Source organism: Chenopodium quinoa, unplaced genomic scaffold (genome assembly GCF_001683475.1).
Source record: "Chenopodium quinoa cultivar QQ74 unplaced genomic scaffold, ASM168347v1, whole genome shotgun sequence".
NCBI classification, from domain to species: domain Eukaryota; kingdom Viridiplantae; phylum Streptophyta; class Magnoliopsida; order Caryophyllales; family Amaranthaceae; genus Chenopodium; species Chenopodium quinoa.
Genome location: NW_018742493.1, coordinates 246,177 through 263,975, shown reverse-complemented (window position 1 = coordinate 263,975; position 17,799 = coordinate 246,177). Strand labels below are relative to the sequence as shown.

Below are 17,799 nucleotides of genomic sequence, written 5' to 3'. Positions count from 1 at the left end.
GCGGAACAGGAGTGCGTTTGAGTATATCCGTGGTCTTGGTCGTGGTCGTGCTCGTGGTCGGACATCGTCATCTAGTCGTAGTCAATCTTCATCGTCTGTGAATATGCCCCTGAGAATTGGTACGTTTTGGTTGTTTACATTGCACATAGTTTTAAAGTGTTACTCCTGCCTTCTTAACTGTCTATAATTATATGGTGAATAGGAAGAAACGATGTTGATCAGTTTCCGTACAAGGAAAGGATACCTGCGATCATCATGCCGTACTTGGAAGGGTGGAATGATGTAGTCGGAGATGGTAACTGCGGATTCCGGGTCGTGGGTGATGTTTTTCAAATGGGCAAAGACAACTACGGTTTGGTGCGTCAGTTGATGTACAGCGAAATTGCCTCTAACCGAAATGTTTATCGTCATGTGTACCAGGATGACTTGGATGGCGCTCTGCGGCGTATCCGGTGGGGAGGTGGACCTTGCGGCCAAAATCATTATTTTGACGCGCCCCTAGATCTGTTTGCCGTTGCAAACATTTACAAATGCGCAGTCATGCATTTCGGCCTGGGAGTGCATAGTCAAGCTTATTATCCTTGTACCACGGTTCTCCCTTGGCGGTCGCGTGAGACTGTCACCACACCGGTCAGAGAGCTAGCTATTGCGTTTCTTGGGTCGTCATACAGACATTTCATCCGACTAGACATGTCATCCGATTTTCCAGTGCCACGATTATACCTCGGTGGTACAACATTCGCACAGCGAGCGTAGAGGGTTGGGATGCGCTATATCATGACCGGATCCACGAATGGAACACCCTAGCTGCATTTTAGTTTTTCATGTTTACATTCTTTATTTGTAATCTTATTTGTACGTTGCTCTTTTAATGAGAACATTAATCTTTTACATTGTATTGCTTACTGCATTCTATATGTTGCATGGGTAAGTTGCGCGGATCCACGAACGGTTATATCAAAATTTAAAAACAGCAATGATTAAGTTGGAAGCTAAAAGAACAATCTAAAATGTTACAAACTTACAACATAATGTCCAATTTAATAAATTAAAACGATGATATTTAAAGTGCTCTATAAATAAAATGACAAAACCATCAGTAATCCCTCCTCGACGACGACTCCCACTGCGCAAGGGTCTGTTCCAGACTATCAACAACAGCTCTCCCTGTTGCACTCATGCTGTCCTTCTCAAGAGAGAGTTTCTGTACGTCCTGCATTATCTTTCCCATCCACTGCATACAACAAAAAACAGAAGATGAAATACAATAACAACATATAAAACTTAATTAAAAGACAACGATAAATATAATATAAGACATACCGCTTCCATGGCAGTAGGCGGTGGCACATAATCATCATCGCTGTGGTCGAGATCTGCGATCAACCTCGGGTGCGAATACCGGTTGAACCATTCCATGTAGTAATGGTCACACATGGGAGTAACCCCAGAGGGCGGCCGCTGCAACTCCGCAGTCCATAAGCGGGCCACCATCGGAAACTGGTCCCACGTCCCGGTCATGATATCCGGCCATTGCACGACGTAGTCCCTCAAAGATGCAGGTCGGACCGCCTTCATCGGGCATGCCGGGGGAGGAGGGACAACTTGGACAAATCCAAGCTAGCGAAGACAACGCTGGGGCATGTACGCCTCGACGATCTCACGATACTGAATGAGTCCCGTGTACAGGGTCCTGGGTACCCTAACACTAGGGTTCGGGCCGAAAGGCATCCAGTTCACCTGCACATAGTTTTAAAATTTAATAACATGAATATAATATGTGCAAATAATAAAATGTAGAAACAATTTATAAACGTTACCTCTAAGGGGGACAGCCTGTCCAGCAACAACCGTATCGATCGGAGGCGGTCAACGGACTTCTTCTCCGAGCGCGGACTCCACGCACAAGCACGCGGCATCCCCTCATCAATAGGAACTGGGTCACGATGTGGTCGCAATGCAGGAAAGTACTCGTATATCCAGGTCTGCAATAGAGTCAGACACCCAGTGATACCTGCCGCGCCAGCCCGACTCGCAAATCCTAGTTGGCGATACAAATACGCCAACGTAGCCGATCCCCAGGAAAACTGGCCTACACTGTCGGGGTCACACGCCTCCACTATGTCGCGTGGCCTGAGCTTGTTTCCGCCGCTCTTATCCGGAAACAAGGTACATCCGAGGAGTAGAAAAACATAAGCACTCAGCTGTGCGTCGTGCGTCCTACGTGCACTGGGGTACAAACACCGCTGCAACACGGATGCGATCTTCACACCTCCGTGTTCCCAAACACCTAGCGCCTCGGTGTACAGTGCAGCCCTGTCCACCGCCAACAACTCTGCCAGCAAATCTGCCTGATCCGCATCAGCCACAACACAAAGTCGTTTACCCTCAACACGAATCCCCAGAATGGCCTCGACGTCATGTAACATGATCGTCATCTCACCGAACGGAAGGTGGAAAGAGTTTGTATCCGGCTGCCATCGCTCAATGAAAGCCGTGATCAGCGTACTGTCAATCTTATCGTGCATGGTGGCAGGAACGTGATTCACCCCAGTGCCCTCCAGTCGCTCGAACATCTCGCTCTCCGCCGACCAAGCCTCAGCCCATGTACGCAAAAAGCTACAAGTCTTTTCCCGGGTATGACATTTCAACAACCCCGTAACTGAAGGCCTCTCCTGGTCCTCCCAAATACGGGCAGCTATGTGTCCTAGAAAGCTAGGAATCACACTCCCGTCAACAGGCCCACCGGGCACCTCACTCCTAAAAACCCAAGAATCATTACCGGCCCTCGACCGTTTCCTGCTTGCCCCAGATACAGTGGACGCAGATGATGTGCCAGATCTACTAACAAACCTACCACCCCTACCCTTACGCACCTCCACCATATGTGTCTCGTACATGTCATCAACCCTCTGACTGAATGGACCGTAATCATCATACGGTCCACTGCCATCGTCCACATCCTCATCCTCATCCTCATCTGCGCCCTCCTCCTGCTCCTCCTCCTGGTCACCCTCCTCAGCATCATCATCGTCATCGTCATCCTCATCCCGACGGTGGATCCGTTCTCTACGAGCTGAGGCCGAAATACCACGGGATCTGACATGTCTATGCCCCGACCTCTCCACTGAATAGTTTTTACTAAGAAGCTCTACATTCTTCCCCGCACCATGACGACCCAGTGAATTCTACACAAAATTTTAAAATATATAAACATACAAAAATTTATACGAAAAATAGCTACCACTCCCAAATCAAATAAACTAAAAACATACAAATAATTGTAAACAAAATATAAACATAGAAAAAATACAACGAAATTGAAAAAATTTATAAAAATAAACAACAAAATATAAAAACAATTCAAAAATATATTACACAAAAAAAAAAAAAAAATTAAAAACAATATTTTCAAACAAATATAAAAAAAAGGGGGGGGGCGCCTTGGCTGGACGCCCAGCCAGCGGTGGTGGCGCCAGCTGCAGACGTCGCCACCAGTGGGCTGGCGCCTGGGCTGGACGCCACAGCCACGGCTGCGGCGCCTTGAATAAACGCCACAACCGTGGCTATGGCGTCCAGCCCAGGCGCCAGCCAACTGGTGGCGGCGTCTGCAGCTGGCGCCACCACCGCTTGCTGGGCGTCCAGCCAGGGCACCCCACCGCCGTCACGGCGGTTTTTCCCTTTATTTTATTTTTTTTTTTACAAATTGTACCTTGCCACCTTGGGACATCCTTCCCTCCGCCACCGCCGCCAATTCCTTGCCTTGCCGCCTCGACATTGCCGTTGTTTAAAATTTTTTTTTTTTTAAGAGAGGTTGAAAGAAGATGAGCAATGAGAGTGTGAGTGTTTTTTTTAAAGGTCAAGGGCAATTTTGTCAAACTAAGTGAATTTTGTGGGCTTTATGTAGTAATTTGTGGGCGATGTTTAACAAATCCCTGAGAATATCTCATTTTTAAGAATTCTTAAAAAAAAAAAAAAAAGTCTTTCTTTGTTTGGAAAAGAAAAATATAGAATATAACATTAACCTAATATATATATATATATATATATATATATATATATATTTTTTTTATATATATATATATATATATATATATATGTGTGTGTGTGTGTGTGTGTGTGTAACAATACAAGATATAAAGTGGATAAGTTGTCCATATAATTTCGATTTGTTCGATTCAATCCAAATGGTTTTAATTGGACTTTAAGTGTGCCTAGGTTGATCACGTTGATTAACCCTTGATATACACAAAATTATAAAATTTCCTAAAATATTGGTTTTTTTTATTTTTTGTGGTGTTTAGAGAGCCATAAGAGCGGAGATGAGAATCGATTTCAGGATCCCTTGAAATTGAAAGGGAGCTCTAATCACTTGAGATATTTCTCACTCTCAATACTATTGCTTTATTAATGTGATAAACCTGTATTTCCCCTTGGACTTTAAAATAAATCTGAATAACTTTCGCCCATAACTCCATAAGCTCCATACAAAAAAATAAAAAAAGACGAACGAGTGAAATTTCCGGGTGATTATCGTGTGATCACATTGTACCATTGCTAAAGTTGGTACTTGCTGTTGCTACGAGTAGTTTACCATCCATCTTTCATTCTTCGCGCTACTACTTTCCTCTTTCCTCTTTGTCTGCGGAAGATTCCCTTCGTTGTTCATCTTCATTCTTCATCTGGTAAATTCTTCAACCATTCTTTGTGCATTTCAAGTTTTAGACTTTTAATCTTCTGGAAGATGACAACTTTTCTTTGATTTGCATAATTTCTTCATATTCTTAATTATCTGTATGTATAAAATCATTGCTAAATTTGTATTGTACCCAGTTCAATTTGATTCAATTAGAATTGTAAAGTATTGCCCAATTCAATTGAAATCCAGATCAAACTGATAAAGATTTAATTTTTCTTAGATTGAAACAGAATTTGGTTCAATTGGGTTCTTCATCTGCCCTAATTGATTGCTGTCAGCTTGATAATCATATATTTGGTACTGTTTTCTGGGGAGAGATTGGATATGGACAAAGTGAAGAGTATGTTGGGGGTGAAGCCAAACCCTCAGCAACTGCTTAGAGATTGGCAAAGGCGTCTTCGTCAAGAGGGTCGTAATATCGAGCGCCAGATTCGAGGCATGTCGTCGCATTCTATCGTTCTTTATTTGTTTAGTTCTTGCTATTGAAGATGATGTGAATATTTGATGTTTATGAGTAGATTATTTTGATTTTGTTAATTCGGTTTTTGTTGGAATATTTTAGATATTCAAAGGGAAGAGAAGAGTGTACAAAAAGCAATTAGAGATGCTGCCAAGAGAAATGACATGGGTTCTGCAAAGGTGTTATCATCAATGTCATTTTGAATTTCAGTGATCTAATTTATGAGAATTTAGGGTTTGTGTATGAATGTGAGATGCCACGTGATAGAAGTGTAAAGATGTTTACGTGCCTTTGAAATTCCTCTCTGTTGGATGTTTTCCGAGAATGGAGAGTTATACCTATCTTTTGTGTATAATGTATCAGGCACTTGCTAAGGAAATTGTGAGGTCAAGAAAAACTGTCAATCGTCTTCATGAGAATAAAGCTCAACTTAATTCAATATCAATGCATCTCGGAGAAAGTGTTGGTATGATAAAGCTTCATGTAATACTTAAATTAGTTTATATGACATCTTACATCATTCTTCTTTTGCAATATGTTTAAAATTTAGTCGGGCGGTTGATATGCTTGTCAATTACTGAGCAACTAATTTCTGCATATTTCTGTTTTCTGCTGTTTCTCTTTAGATTCATGGTCCTAAAGTCCTTTTAACATTTTCTTCAGTGTATTAATTTCCCCATTGATAAGGGACTGGTTTTTAACTTTCATCTTATGTCGACAAGTAAATTTCTAGCATATCTAGCATATTCCTTTCACTTCGCATTGCTGTCTGTCATTCTTCATTCATAAGATGAATCTGCTTTGTGGTATCATTGTTGATTTCTCCTTTCTCTTCTATCTTTCCTTAGAAATGGAAAATAGGCTGTCATATGCTTTCATTCCACAAATATTTGTCATCCTACCTTCCCAACTTCTTTAATTTTTATATTGCACTGATTTTGAACCATTATTAATATGAAGCACTAATGAATTGACTTCAAACAGAAGCTGGAAAATTTATCTAAGCTGTAGTACACATTATGAACCTTGGCCGTTGTTAATTTATTTTTGGGTTGGTCTCCTGCAATGTTAGTTAGAATATATGGCAAATTGAATTGCGCTGGCCAAATTGGCTACTGTTATTCATTACAATGTCAGTAGTAATTACTGATTACTTATATGGCTCTTCTGCCTACAATTTGACTGCAGCATATGTTCTATGTTGCAACACTTTGTGCCCTACATTTTGTATCTTTATTAACTCACCTTGAATCTTGTACTTGCAGCTGTTGCTCGTACAGTGGGTCATTTGCAAAAGAGTGCTGAGGTGATGAAACTTGTCAATAACCTCATGAAAGCTCCACAAGTTGCTGTTACTATGCAAGAGTTCAGCAAAGAGATGACCAAGGTATATTATATAAAAAATAATTCTAAACAATCAGTTTTCAGGCTTCTAGCGCAATTCTTAATTTCACCATTAGGTTGTCACTTGAATTTTTTCAGTGTAATACTCAGCTAACTGAGTCTTGATTCATGAAATGGTGTGCCATTTGTCTTATTGTTTATGTGAACAAGGTATCATAAGAAAATAGGAATTTGATCTGTTGAGCAAGCCTTAGTTGATTCGGCCATAAACTTGTGACATCATGGGGCACATAGCTTGCCCCCGTTGTGTGATAAGAGATATATTAATGCTGTTTTTATTTTTTAATTCATGCCTTTTCTTTCATGTTTTAAGGCTGGGGTAATTGAAGAGTTTGTCAACGAGGCTGTTGATGATGCGCTAGATTCTGAAGACATAGAAGAGGAAACAGAGGAAGAGGTTGACAAGATCCTCACAGAGTTGGCCAGTGAGACTGCTGCACAGCTTCCTGTTGCAGCGAGGAAAGAAAAGATTAAGGCACCTGCACAGAGCACGAGCATACAGGTGAGCCTGAAATTTCTTTCACCTGACTGCCTAAGTTAGGTTTTTGGTTTGCTGTGGCTGAAATTTTGGTTGCTTGTCTTTGTAGGATGAGGAGCCAATTGCTGAAGGTTTAGATGACGAGGAAGAAATGGAGGCGATAAGGGCACGTTTAGCCAAAGTTAGATCATAAGATACAAATCTCGCCAAGAACAGGTACTCTAGGCAAGCTTGGAGTCATGTAGAATGATACGGTTGCAAGGACACATTAGTCTTGTATAACCTTCATATCCTGTAATATTATTTCAGATTACTTGATCATGGAACCTGATTTTCCTCTCCGGCCCCTCTCTAACATACACATAATGAATGATACGTGAGTTAATAGGCTCTTCAGATCGGTTCCGTCACATTTGTCTGTGTTACCAAACTTTGTTGTAAATAATATGTAACTCAGCTTTTGCATAATGGATTCTATCTTCTGGATTTTCGGTTGTGTAATGATCTCTGAAGTCTTCCCTATTCTCAGTTCTAATGTAAAGGGCCTTCAGCTTGTGTAAGGCATAATGACTACTCCCATGCCACTAAACTCTAATTTTTTAATATTCCATATTTGGTTGAACTTGTAATGTTCAATTGCTTCCTTTTTTAGATACAAAGTACTGATAATTGCCTCACACACCAATGCAGTGACTAAGAATTCTTGAACGCCTGTGTTATATATTACACGATGGCTAAATTGAAAGGTGTGATTTTCACTTATCACGCATGTTGCAAATTTTCCGTGACTTTTTTTTAGTTCCTTGGAATATGGACGCCTAAAAAGTCCTTTTGTCTCAAGTGTTAACAATTCTGGTAACTGGCAAGTCTTGAAATTACATTGTGTGATAATAACCATTCAAGTAACACTTGAAAGTTGAAACTTCAACAAGGCAAATTAGGCTTTTCTTATTGATCAAACAATCACCAAAACTCCTATCAGAGGTTGAGACATGTTTGAAAGTTTTCTGGCAAAAATTACATACTAGTAATTCATGAACATGCTGCACCTAAAAATGATCTTTATTACAGAACAAGAATTCTGAAACCTTAAAAGAAAACAAAAGAACAGAACTAGAACAACAAGCTGCCCCAATTCACTGAGATTATGATATTTTACACACATTTTATCAGATCAAATGGGGCTTTTATTTAATGAGGAATATTATTCCAAGAATGTAGCTTCCACAACTATTATCTCCATCAACGTTCCAAGCACCGCTATCAACATTCAAAGATTGTGGGACTTATTACTATCTGATCATAAATTGCAATCCCCTGACGATGAGCCATAAGTTATTGCAAACCAGAGCCCTCAAGAAATCCAAAGCCTGGGAGAAAGCAAAGTTAGCAAACAACACATAGCAGTAAGCAGGGAGGAGGCACAAATATTTATCCCAGCTAACTTCTTTGGTATTATCAATATTTTATAGAACTGTAACTCTGATCCTCAGTTGACATCTAGCGAAAACATGAATGTGTACACGATACATCAGATCAAAAAATAAAAAATAAAAAATACTCCTTATAAAGACCTGATTCAAAAGTTCTGCTGTCCGAAAATTGCTAGGATAAAATCTTGATATCGTGGGGCATCTAGGGTGAGACTATAAGCTATCTTCAGCCTCGCAAAGATGGAGCTATATTCCTTTAGCTTAGCTCAGGGAGCAAAAGAAGATAGAGAGAGGGAAGCTGAAGCAAAATAGCAGAAAAAAAAAAAGAAGTAACAAGGGACTCATTCAATGATGAAAAGGCATTCTGTAACATGAAATGTTCTTTCATTGCCTCTTGTAGTGGATCAAAATGGCATCTAACTCAGGGCATGAACGTATAAGAATACATTTTTTCTTGAAAATCTGGCTGAGCAATAAATCTTGTTAAAAAGTTTTGAAGAGGGTTGAGAGAGGGGCAGGGGGAGGGAGGGTGGGGGCAAGGAGCATCCATAAGGTCCTGAATATATTCATGGCCTTTAAAATGAAAGATTACCCCGGCCAGGTGGCACAAGCCTATTTCAAAGGGCAAAGGCAAACTCGCCTGCATAACATCATCCTCCCAGTCCTTGTAAACAGATCAAGGCAAAAATTTGGAGAAGGCTTTCAAGTTTCAACTATCTTTGCAGATAGTTAGCCTAAAGGTATAGGCTACACCAGGGATCCAGACTATAGTATGTAATTACATGCTGATTCCAGTGACAATAATCCATGAATTTCATGACTTTATGTGCCCATGAAACAATTGAAACCCACTGAGTGATCTCAAAAATAAACTAAGGAAAGGTTTCCCCAAGTAGGTTGCCTTGCGTTCTAAATCAGTTAAGAATCAGAATGCTCAAATCCTAAGCTAAATTATGGTTAGATAGCAACCAAATTTAAAAGAGGGTTCACAGAATACCAATTAGAGTAGTCATCGTAGCCTCCAAGAGTAAAAACTTAAGGAGCATAATGTGGACCACACTAAGAAGGTATACTAGACTTTGAGTTCTAATGCCATAAATAATCTTGAAATACTATGTGGGGAAACACCCCTTACATGTGGTCTGCAGAGTCCATGTAAACAACTCCCTGCTCATAAAATTGTGCCAATCTATGATGAGGAAGACCATAATATCAAAGTAGAAAAAGATACTTCGTATAAATTTTCACAACTGTCCAAAAGGAAATTCAACCATACATGCACTCTATAATCTTCTCACACTGCTCAATTATTTCCTTGGTGTGGAAGCATATGTAACATTCTGATTCTCCTAGTTTCCTTCAAGACTAACAAACCAAAAGGAAATTCTCCAATAACCTACAAAATAAGTGAGGCACAACAAGGTATCTTCTACTGACAATCTTTATAGCTTTCAACGAGGAGTTCTGTACCAAGACTAAGTGCTACTACCACAGCAACACACTCAAACAACAGCTTATGCGGTGGTCATTTCTTCATTGTTTGGTATCAGTTAAATTTTAAGTAAAACATGCAAACCCAAAGTGCTTACCGAAATTGGAGTTCAATTATGTATCAAGGCTCCGATTTAATCAGCTCTTCCACAGAATTTTTATAGTAGGAAATTAAATCCCTGGCTTGAAAAGAAAGATGTGTTAGAGAGCAGCACAAAACTGACATTAAAATGCAGGAGATTTCTGAGCATCATACCTCCTTTGATTGAGCAATCGCTCGCTTTCTTCCAGCTTGCGCTTTTTCCCTTCCACTGTCTGCAGGTTATTAATGACCGAGCCAAATCTGAGAACTTTTAGTGAATAAAAAACAATGGGATCTTATCCACAATAAAGTAGAATCAAACAGAGAACCTCCAAAACAATCAGGCAAACATTGCACTCGATAAAAATTTCAAATCATGGATAATTTTACCATGGCTTTTGAATTAATTGTCCCTGAAATAGAGTTCAAAAGTTGTTGGCACTTCTCAAAGCAGCTGTTCAGCTCCCCAATCTACAGCCATAAGAAACACAATAAGATAAAAATACCCCATCTGTTGGCTTAATTTAATCCAGATAGTAGAAAATAAGTAACACAACTCAAATGGAAAGAGGAGGAGAGACCAAATTATCAGCATGCTGATCCCGAGTCCCATTCTCAACTGCATCAGCTAGATTTTCCACCAACTGCAACATCAATTTACCAAAATCATAAATATGAAAGAACATATAATAGGGTTAGGTTTTGTTTTAAGAAAATAAATTCTCACATTTAAGAGGTGGAAATGAGAAGCAAGTGACTGATGCTGCTGCGGCTGCTGTGGTTGTAACTGCAGTTGCTGTTGCTGTTGCTGCGACTGTTGTGGTGATTGTTGCACAAGTTGTTGTTGTGGTTGCAGCTGTTGCGATTGCTGCTGAAATTGTGATGGTTGCTGAAATTGTTGTTGTTGTTGTGGCGATTGCTGTACATATTGCTGATGAAACCTCTGTGTTTGTATTTGTGGCTGCTGCTGCTGCTGCTGCTGTTGTTTAGGGGACTGTTGCACAAATTGCTGCTGCTGTTGTTGGGGTGAAGGAGGAACATACTGTTGCTGCTGCTGTTGGGGCGAAGGAGGAACATACTGTTGCTGCTGCTGTTGTGGCGAAGGATGAACAAATTGTTGCTGTTGTTGTTGAGGCGAAGGATGAACAAATTGTTGCTGCTGTTGTTGCGGTGAAGGATGTACATACTGTTGCTGTTGTTGTGGTTGTTGTTGTTGTTGTGGTTGTTGTTGTTGTTGAGGTTGTTGTTGTTGTTGTTGTTGTGGCAAGGGATGAACAAATTGCTGTTGCAGTTGTTGTTGTTGAACAAACTGTTGTTGCTGTTGTTGGGGAGATTGCTGAATGTATTGTTGGTGTTGTGGTGACTGAAACTGTTGTTGTTGATGATGAAGGCCAAACTGTTGTTGTTGTTGTTGTTGCTGAAGATGAAACTGCTGTTGGTGCTGGGGCTGAGACGAGAGAAAGAGAGGATCTTGAGTGGAGGCTGTAGATAAGTTGTTATGCGTAATGTTGGGGATCATACTCCAGCTTCCTCCTCCATATTGATGATGATCCATGATGTTTGCCTATACCACAGATCCACACAAATAGAAAATGAGATGGCATTAGCTACAAAAGTGCTAATGTATAGCAAAACAGAACGAAGCCATTACACCAATTATATGAAGATTAGTACCGCTTCTTAAAATACCCTTACCATAATTTACAGGAAGGGATCTCCAACCATAGCTAAAAGCAAATTCTAAAACTCTTTTGATCATATCACGTCTATTGAATCGCACTACATCAAAGATCCTTAATAATCACCCAATTATCTAAGGCTCACAATTCACAAATCTAAACTAAGAAGACTTTTCCACAATCCTCCTATCCACGACTCCACTCCTCCGTCCAACCTCTTTCTTACCATCTTAAGAAGGAATGTTTTCCTAACACGGGCAAATATTCCTAACAGCCTTCTATTCAATTCATTCCAAAAATAACTAAACAACATTCATTGGTATTTCAAGATTCAAAATCATTCTAATGTACACTATCAATATATTAATCCAATGTGACCGCCATAAATAAGTAGACGGCCTCGCGTCTACACCAATTAAGGTATCTGGATCAAGTAAACCATGAACTGAATGACACTGACTATTCCTGCATTAAGTTGTTCTAAACTTCTAAGCTCCAATTCTCAGAACAACGCTTCCAACATAAATGCAATATAATACAAAGTTTTAAACCCTATAATTAAACAACAATAGTTCATCAATTTACTCACAACTAGTAATTAAAACCAAGATCATTAAATTCTCTAAGTATGCAGATGTAAAACAAGCAAGTCCGTTATTAACCAAAAATCTGAACAAAAGTTTATTATTTAATTATGATGATCAGTTTCTTCAGTAGAAGTAATTGAAATAAGAAAATCTAATTAAGGCCAAAATCAGTAATTAAGAACAAAATACATAATTCAAAAGATAATGGTCGATCCAAATAACCCACAAATTTTTTGCCCCAAAACAGAAATTAACGAGAATTTTAAAAAAAGCAATTAATACCTGCAAACTTAGTGTGAAGCAAAAATTGAGGTAAATTGAATTAAATTTGGTGGAAATTGGAGGATGAAGAGTTTGAAAAAGGGGAGGAGAAGAGAAGAGGAGCTTTTTTACTCGTGCCTCTGTTCTTTAGTTGCTTTGAGGTTAAACGACTGCGTTTTGGGATTCGTTGCTTTAACTTCCACCTTTGCTGTATTTTACTTTTTTTTTTCCACATCTAACTGAACATATTCCGACACGCAAATCGATAAAAAATATTAATAAGTGGAGAGTCGGCCCACTAACGGTGATTGAATCAACATAATTTGTTAACCGCGGCGGCAAGGTCACTTACTAATTATACCTGAGGGTTGCAATGTGTAACTTAAGAGGTGGCACAACATAGAAAACATAATATTAGAGGGTTATAATGTAAAATTTTCCAAAAAAAATATTGAAAATTACTGTGTTTAACTGTGGTTTTTTTTTTTTTTTTTTGGTAAAGACAAACAGTTTTCAATGCATCAAACGCCTTAAAAAAAGTTTTATAAAAGAAAAAGAAAAAGAAAAAGGGAAAAAAAAAAAACATTGTTGTACGAAATCATAATTGTTACTGTTTCGGGGTTTTCTGTGTCCCTCAGGAGAGTTACGTCACTAAGTCTGGATTTCGGGCGCCTGTACCTGCAAAACAACGGAGACTCCGGGTGGGTGGAGTTTCGCCTCCGACGATCAAGTTAGAACCGGTCGAAGAATGTAAAAAGGTGCGGAAAGTAAAGTGACATCTTCTCGGATTCCGAGATCAGGTGTTTTCTCTGATGTGAGAAAATTGATTATGTTGTAATAAATGAATGTGTGTCCCCAAAGTGGGGTGAATCTCCCTAATTATAGAGTCGTTGAGATTTGTTCCCCCTTCCTAGGTTACAGAAACCTATGACTAATGGGTTGTGCTGTTTTAAGGCAGTCTAGGGAATTGGGCCTTGAAGGCCGCCAATTCCATATGGGGTATCTGTCTGCCACGTGTCTAGCCCTGGTAGGTCCACTTTGGGCTCTCCCTAGGGTGACACATGTCACGCCCTCTGGTTGGTCCACGTACCGGGGTAAAAATACCTAAATCAGTTACAAATTACTAATTTATGTAGTACTTCCTCCGTTTCTTTTTAGTTGACACATTTCTTTAGTCACATTTGCCGATGCGCAATTTCAACTATTAATATCTCTAATTACTGATAAGCAAAAATTATGAAATTTTGATATTTTGAAAATATTTATTGTGACGAACCTAACAAGATGCCACATGACTATATTTTTCATTACGTATAAAGCACAAAAATACGGTCAGAGAAGAGTGTGTGAATAGTGCTAAAGTCAAAACATGTCAAAAAAAAAACGGAGGTAGTATATTATTTCTTTTAAAAAAAAAATTATTATGACGTGTTTGATAAAGTCATAAGGATTCAAGTTTCCAAAAAAAAAAGTTACAAGGATTAAAGGAATATGTTGTAGTAGTAGTTAACTACTCCTAAATTTTATTTATTTTTAATGCAGAGAGAGTCATTAAAGATAGTGATATAAACGATATATGAACTTAATTATGGGTACATAGTACTTCCTTCGTTCCAATATTATTCCAACAATTGGAATTTTGCACTATTCATCACTCTTGTTTAATCATATAATATGATTTATACGTTAAGTAAAGTATAATTATGTGGGATCTTGTTAGATTTGTCGCATATAATACTTTCACAATATCAACTTTTTATAATTTTTACTCTTATACAACTATAGATATTTAATAGCCTTGAGGATATATTACTTCATAGTAATAATTAGTTATTGATTATATGTTTAAAGGAATTGTCAAAAATGATTCTAAAAAGTCTTTTGACAAACATTACTCCACAAATTAGTGTTAATTATTCAAAATATTTATCCCAATAAATCCTTTAAATGCAGGATTACTTGCTTCGTTAATGAGTTCTTGCTATCTATTCTCTTATCGCATGGTCTCTAAACCTTGTATACCCCTCATAGGCTCATTATAGACTCATTTCAACTAAATTATTAGAGCATTGGAAATATGATCACTTTGAGAGCATGTTTGGTTAGTGTATTTTATGGATTGGAAACGAATTCGATTAAACCAATAGCGTTACCGAATGTTTGGTTATAAGGTTTGGTAACAATTACCATTACTTAAGGGTAATAGTTACCTCTTATTTGTTACCTTTCAAAAACTTAGGGTAACAAATACCCTTACCGTCCTCAAACACAAACAATGGGAGTAAAGTAAATGATTCCTTTCCATGGTTAAACCAAACAAATGATAATATAATAGTTAAATGATTCATTTACCTCCTCTTATTTGTTTCTTTTCCATTCCGTTTCCATTATTCGATCCAAACGCTTTCTTAATAGACTTTTCACCAATCTCAAAACAACTTTTCCAATGGAGATCAACAATGCTATTGGTATAGTATGATTGATTTTCCAACTTTTTCAATATAGTAGAGTAATAAACTTCTTTCAAAAAAGAAAAGAGTATAAACTGAAGAAAATAAAATCTCACAATATGGAGTAGCTAAATCCATGAATCCATCTTAGTAATGGCTGATTGAAGAAACAAAAATAACAAAAAGAGGCTTACAATCCTTAAACATGACCTTAGCCCCTACAAAAACTACAGATAGAAGCCAAGGTTTGAGAAGAGGAAAAAGGTAGGAGAGATCTCCCTAGTCATCCGTCTTTAGTCTTTTCTCTTCTTTTATATCTTTATAAGCGGATTAAGTATTGTAAATTAACTATAATGAAGTGATTAGTTGTTAATGAAGTGAGGAATTGAGAATAGACGCATACAATTTAAGATTGGACATACCTTAAGAATTGAAAATTCTAAATCCAAACTTGCTGTGATATGACTTTTCCTTTGCAAAAATATGACAAATTCACCAATTTTTGTAGGTCAAATTAATAATTGGCCTTTTATTTTTGCTTTTTTCTTCCTTCTCAGTTATCATGTCTTTCAACTAAACACAAAATTCTGACCAACTACTCCTCATATACAGGTTAAGCTTAAGAAGATCACACAATCTAATATCATATCATATCACTAATAAATAAAGCCGATCTCGCAGTCAGGCCACGAGACAGCGACCTTTGACATTCCAATTTTTCGCCAAGTGTCGCGCCACGTAGGAGATAAATAGGTATTATAGTGACACATATGATGCTAAGTAAGCAATTTTTGGATAGATTTTTTAAGATAAAATTGTTGTATAGAGTTTTATTATCGATATAATTCTAATATTTCATGTATACAAAATTAATCATAACTTTTAATAAATATTTTATAACTCAATTCTATTTCCATCATCAAATTCGTTTTAAAAAGTTCTTTAAAATAAGATCCATTTATAATATATTTAATCACAAACTTTTATACATAGTTGGCCAAACTGTGTCACCAACTATTACAAGAGTTGCTTCGTTAGTGCTATAGGGGTTACTTGGTCAGTGTTATAGCAGTTACTCAATCAGTGCTATAGATAGGGGTTACTTAGTCAGTGTTAGAGGTTACTCAGTTACTATTACAAGGGTTACTCGATCAGTTTTATATGGTTATTTTTGTTCGGCTAAATGATGTGGCTAGCCGCATACAAAATGCATTGTTATTTAATTTATTTTAAAAAAATATTAATTAGTAAAAATAAGTTTTAATTAGTAAAATAAATTTTAGTTTGGTAAAAATACTTTCATAAAGCCGGTCTCGCAGCCAAGCCACGAGACAACGACACTTGACATCTCAGTTTTTCACCAAATGTCGTGCCACGTAGACGACAAATAGGTATTATTATGACACATATGATGCTAAGTAAGCGAATTTTGAATAGATTTTTTAAGATAAAAATGTTGCATAGAGTTTTATTATCGATAAACTACTAATATTTCATATATACAAAATTAATCATAACTTTTAATAAATATCTAATAACTCGGTTCTATTTCCATCATAAAATTCATTTTAAAAAGTTTTTTAAAATAAGATCCATTTATAATATATTATTTTTTAAATAAAATAATAGATAATTAGTAAAAATAATTTTAGTTTAGTAAAAATACTTTAAGTATGATATCGCATGTCTAAATATCCTGCATTATCAAAATGGATCGGATTTTATGACCGTATTTAACATTCAAGCCAAAAGTTTATCCTAAATTTCAATAAACAACCTGGGCATCGCCCGGGGCACAAAACTAGTATCATATCATTAATATATAAAGTCGGCCCCCGTAGCCAAGCCACGAGACAACGACACTTGGCATTTCAGTTTTTCGCCAAGTGTCGCGCCACGTAGGCGAAATATAGGTATTATTGTGACACGTATGATACTAAATAAGCGATGTTTGGATAGATTTTTAAAATAAAATTGTTGTATAGAGTTTAATTATTGATAGAATTCTAATATTTCATATATACAAAATTAATCATAACTTTTAATAAATATCCTATAACTATGTTCTATTTCCATCATCAGATTCATTTTAAAAAGTTCTTTAAAATAAGATCCATTTATAATATATATTTAATCACAAACTTTTATACGTAATTGGCCAAACTGTGTTACCAACTATTACAAAAGTTACTTCGTTAGTGCTATAAGGGTTACTTGGTCAGGGGTTATAGTGGTTACTCAATCAGTGTTATAGATAGGGGTTACTTAGTCAGTGTTAGAGGTTACTCAGTTAGTATTACAGGGGTTACTCGGTCAGTTTTATAGCCGTATACAAAACGCGTTGTTACTTGTTATTTAACTTATTTAAGAAATTATTAAGGAATCAATAAAAATAAGTTTTAATCGATAAAAAATAATTTTAGTTTGGTGAAAATACTTTCAGTTCAGTGAAAATAATTTAAGTTCAATAAATATAATTTCAAGTTAATAATAAACATAAAAGTACATTATATTATAAATATAAGTCATATGTTATCGTATGTTTAAATATCCTACATTATCAGAACGAATTATTTGACCGTATTTAACATAAAAATATATATTATCTAAAAATTTTATCAACCTGGGCATCGCCCGGATAAGAAACTATCATATCATATCATATTTCTTCACTACTAAATAAAACTGGTCTCGCAGCCAGCCCACAAGACAAGTGTTGAGCCACGTAGGCGACAAATAGATATTAATTGTGATTAGATTAGATGTCATGTTAGA

The 17,799-nt window shown here is 37.2% G+C and overlaps 2 protein-coding genes across 2 annotated transcripts; one reads left to right on the top strand and one right to left on the bottom strand.

Annotated features, from left to right (window-relative positions):
* Nucleotides 1-4,334: 4,334 nt before the first annotated feature.
* Nucleotides 4,335-7,677, top strand: LOC110719853 (vacuolar protein sorting-associated protein 24 homolog 1-like). The gene is made up of 8 exons (XM_021898836.1): nucleotides 4,335-4,685; nucleotides 4,920-5,135; nucleotides 5,262-5,338; nucleotides 5,523-5,625; nucleotides 6,425-6,546; nucleotides 6,877-7,065; nucleotides 7,151-7,257; nucleotides 7,351-7,677. The coding sequence occupies exons 2-7, from the start codon at nucleotides 5,024-5,026 to the stop codon at nucleotides 7,232-7,234; spliced, it is 687 nt and encodes a 228-aa protein (XP_021754528.1). The 5' UTR covers nucleotides 4,335-4,685; nucleotides 4,920-5,023; the 3' UTR covers nucleotides 7,235-7,257; nucleotides 7,351-7,677.
* A 280-nt stretch (nucleotides 7,678-7,957) lies between these two features.
* On the bottom strand, nucleotides 7,958-13,237 carry LOC110719852 (mediator of RNA polymerase II transcription subunit 9-like). The gene is made up of 7 exons (XM_021898835.1): nucleotides 12,596-13,237; nucleotides 10,775-11,611; nucleotides 10,629-10,691; nucleotides 10,438-10,518; nucleotides 10,222-10,280; nucleotides 10,064-10,144; nucleotides 7,958-8,411 (listed from the first exon to the last, which is right to left on the bottom strand). Exons 2-6 carry the CDS (start codon nucleotides 11,600-11,602, stop codon nucleotides 10,087-10,089), a joined length of 1,089 nt encoding a protein of 362 aa, XP_021754527.1. The 5' UTR covers nucleotides 11,603-11,611; nucleotides 12,596-13,237; the 3' UTR covers nucleotides 7,958-8,411; nucleotides 10,064-10,086.
* Between the last annotated feature and the right edge of the window lie 4,562 nt (nucleotides 13,238-17,799).

What these genes read in the sequence shown, in the direction of transcription:
- LOC110719853 (XM_021898836.1), top strand. Translation starts at nt 5,024, where the DNA reads ATGGACAAAGTGAAGAGTATGTTGGGGGTGAAGCCAAACCCTCAGCAA. An exon ending in GCATCTCGGAGAAAGTGTTG is followed by an intron (nt 5,626 to 6,424) that starts GTATGATAAAGC and finishes TTGTACTTGCAG; the next exon opens with CTGTTGCTCGTACAGTGGGT. An exon ending in TCAGCAAAGAGATGACCAAG is followed by an intron (nt 6,547 to 6,876) that starts GTATATTATATA and finishes TCATGTTTTAAG; the next exon opens with GCTGGGGTAATTGAAGAGTT.
- LOC110719852 (XM_021898835.1), bottom strand. Translation starts at nt 11,602, where the DNA reads ATGGATCATCATCAATATGGAGGAGGAAGCTGGAGTATGATCCCCAAC. An exon ending in CTCATTTCCACCTCTTAAAT is followed by an intron (nt 10,692 to 10,774) that starts GTGAGAATTTAT and finishes TTGATGTTGCAG; the next exon opens with TTGGTGGAAAATCTAGCTGA. An exon ending in CAATTAATTCAAAAGCCATG is followed by an intron (nt 10,281 to 10,437) that starts GTAAAATTATCC and finishes AATAACCTGCAG; the next exon opens with ACAGTGGAAGGGAAAAAGCG.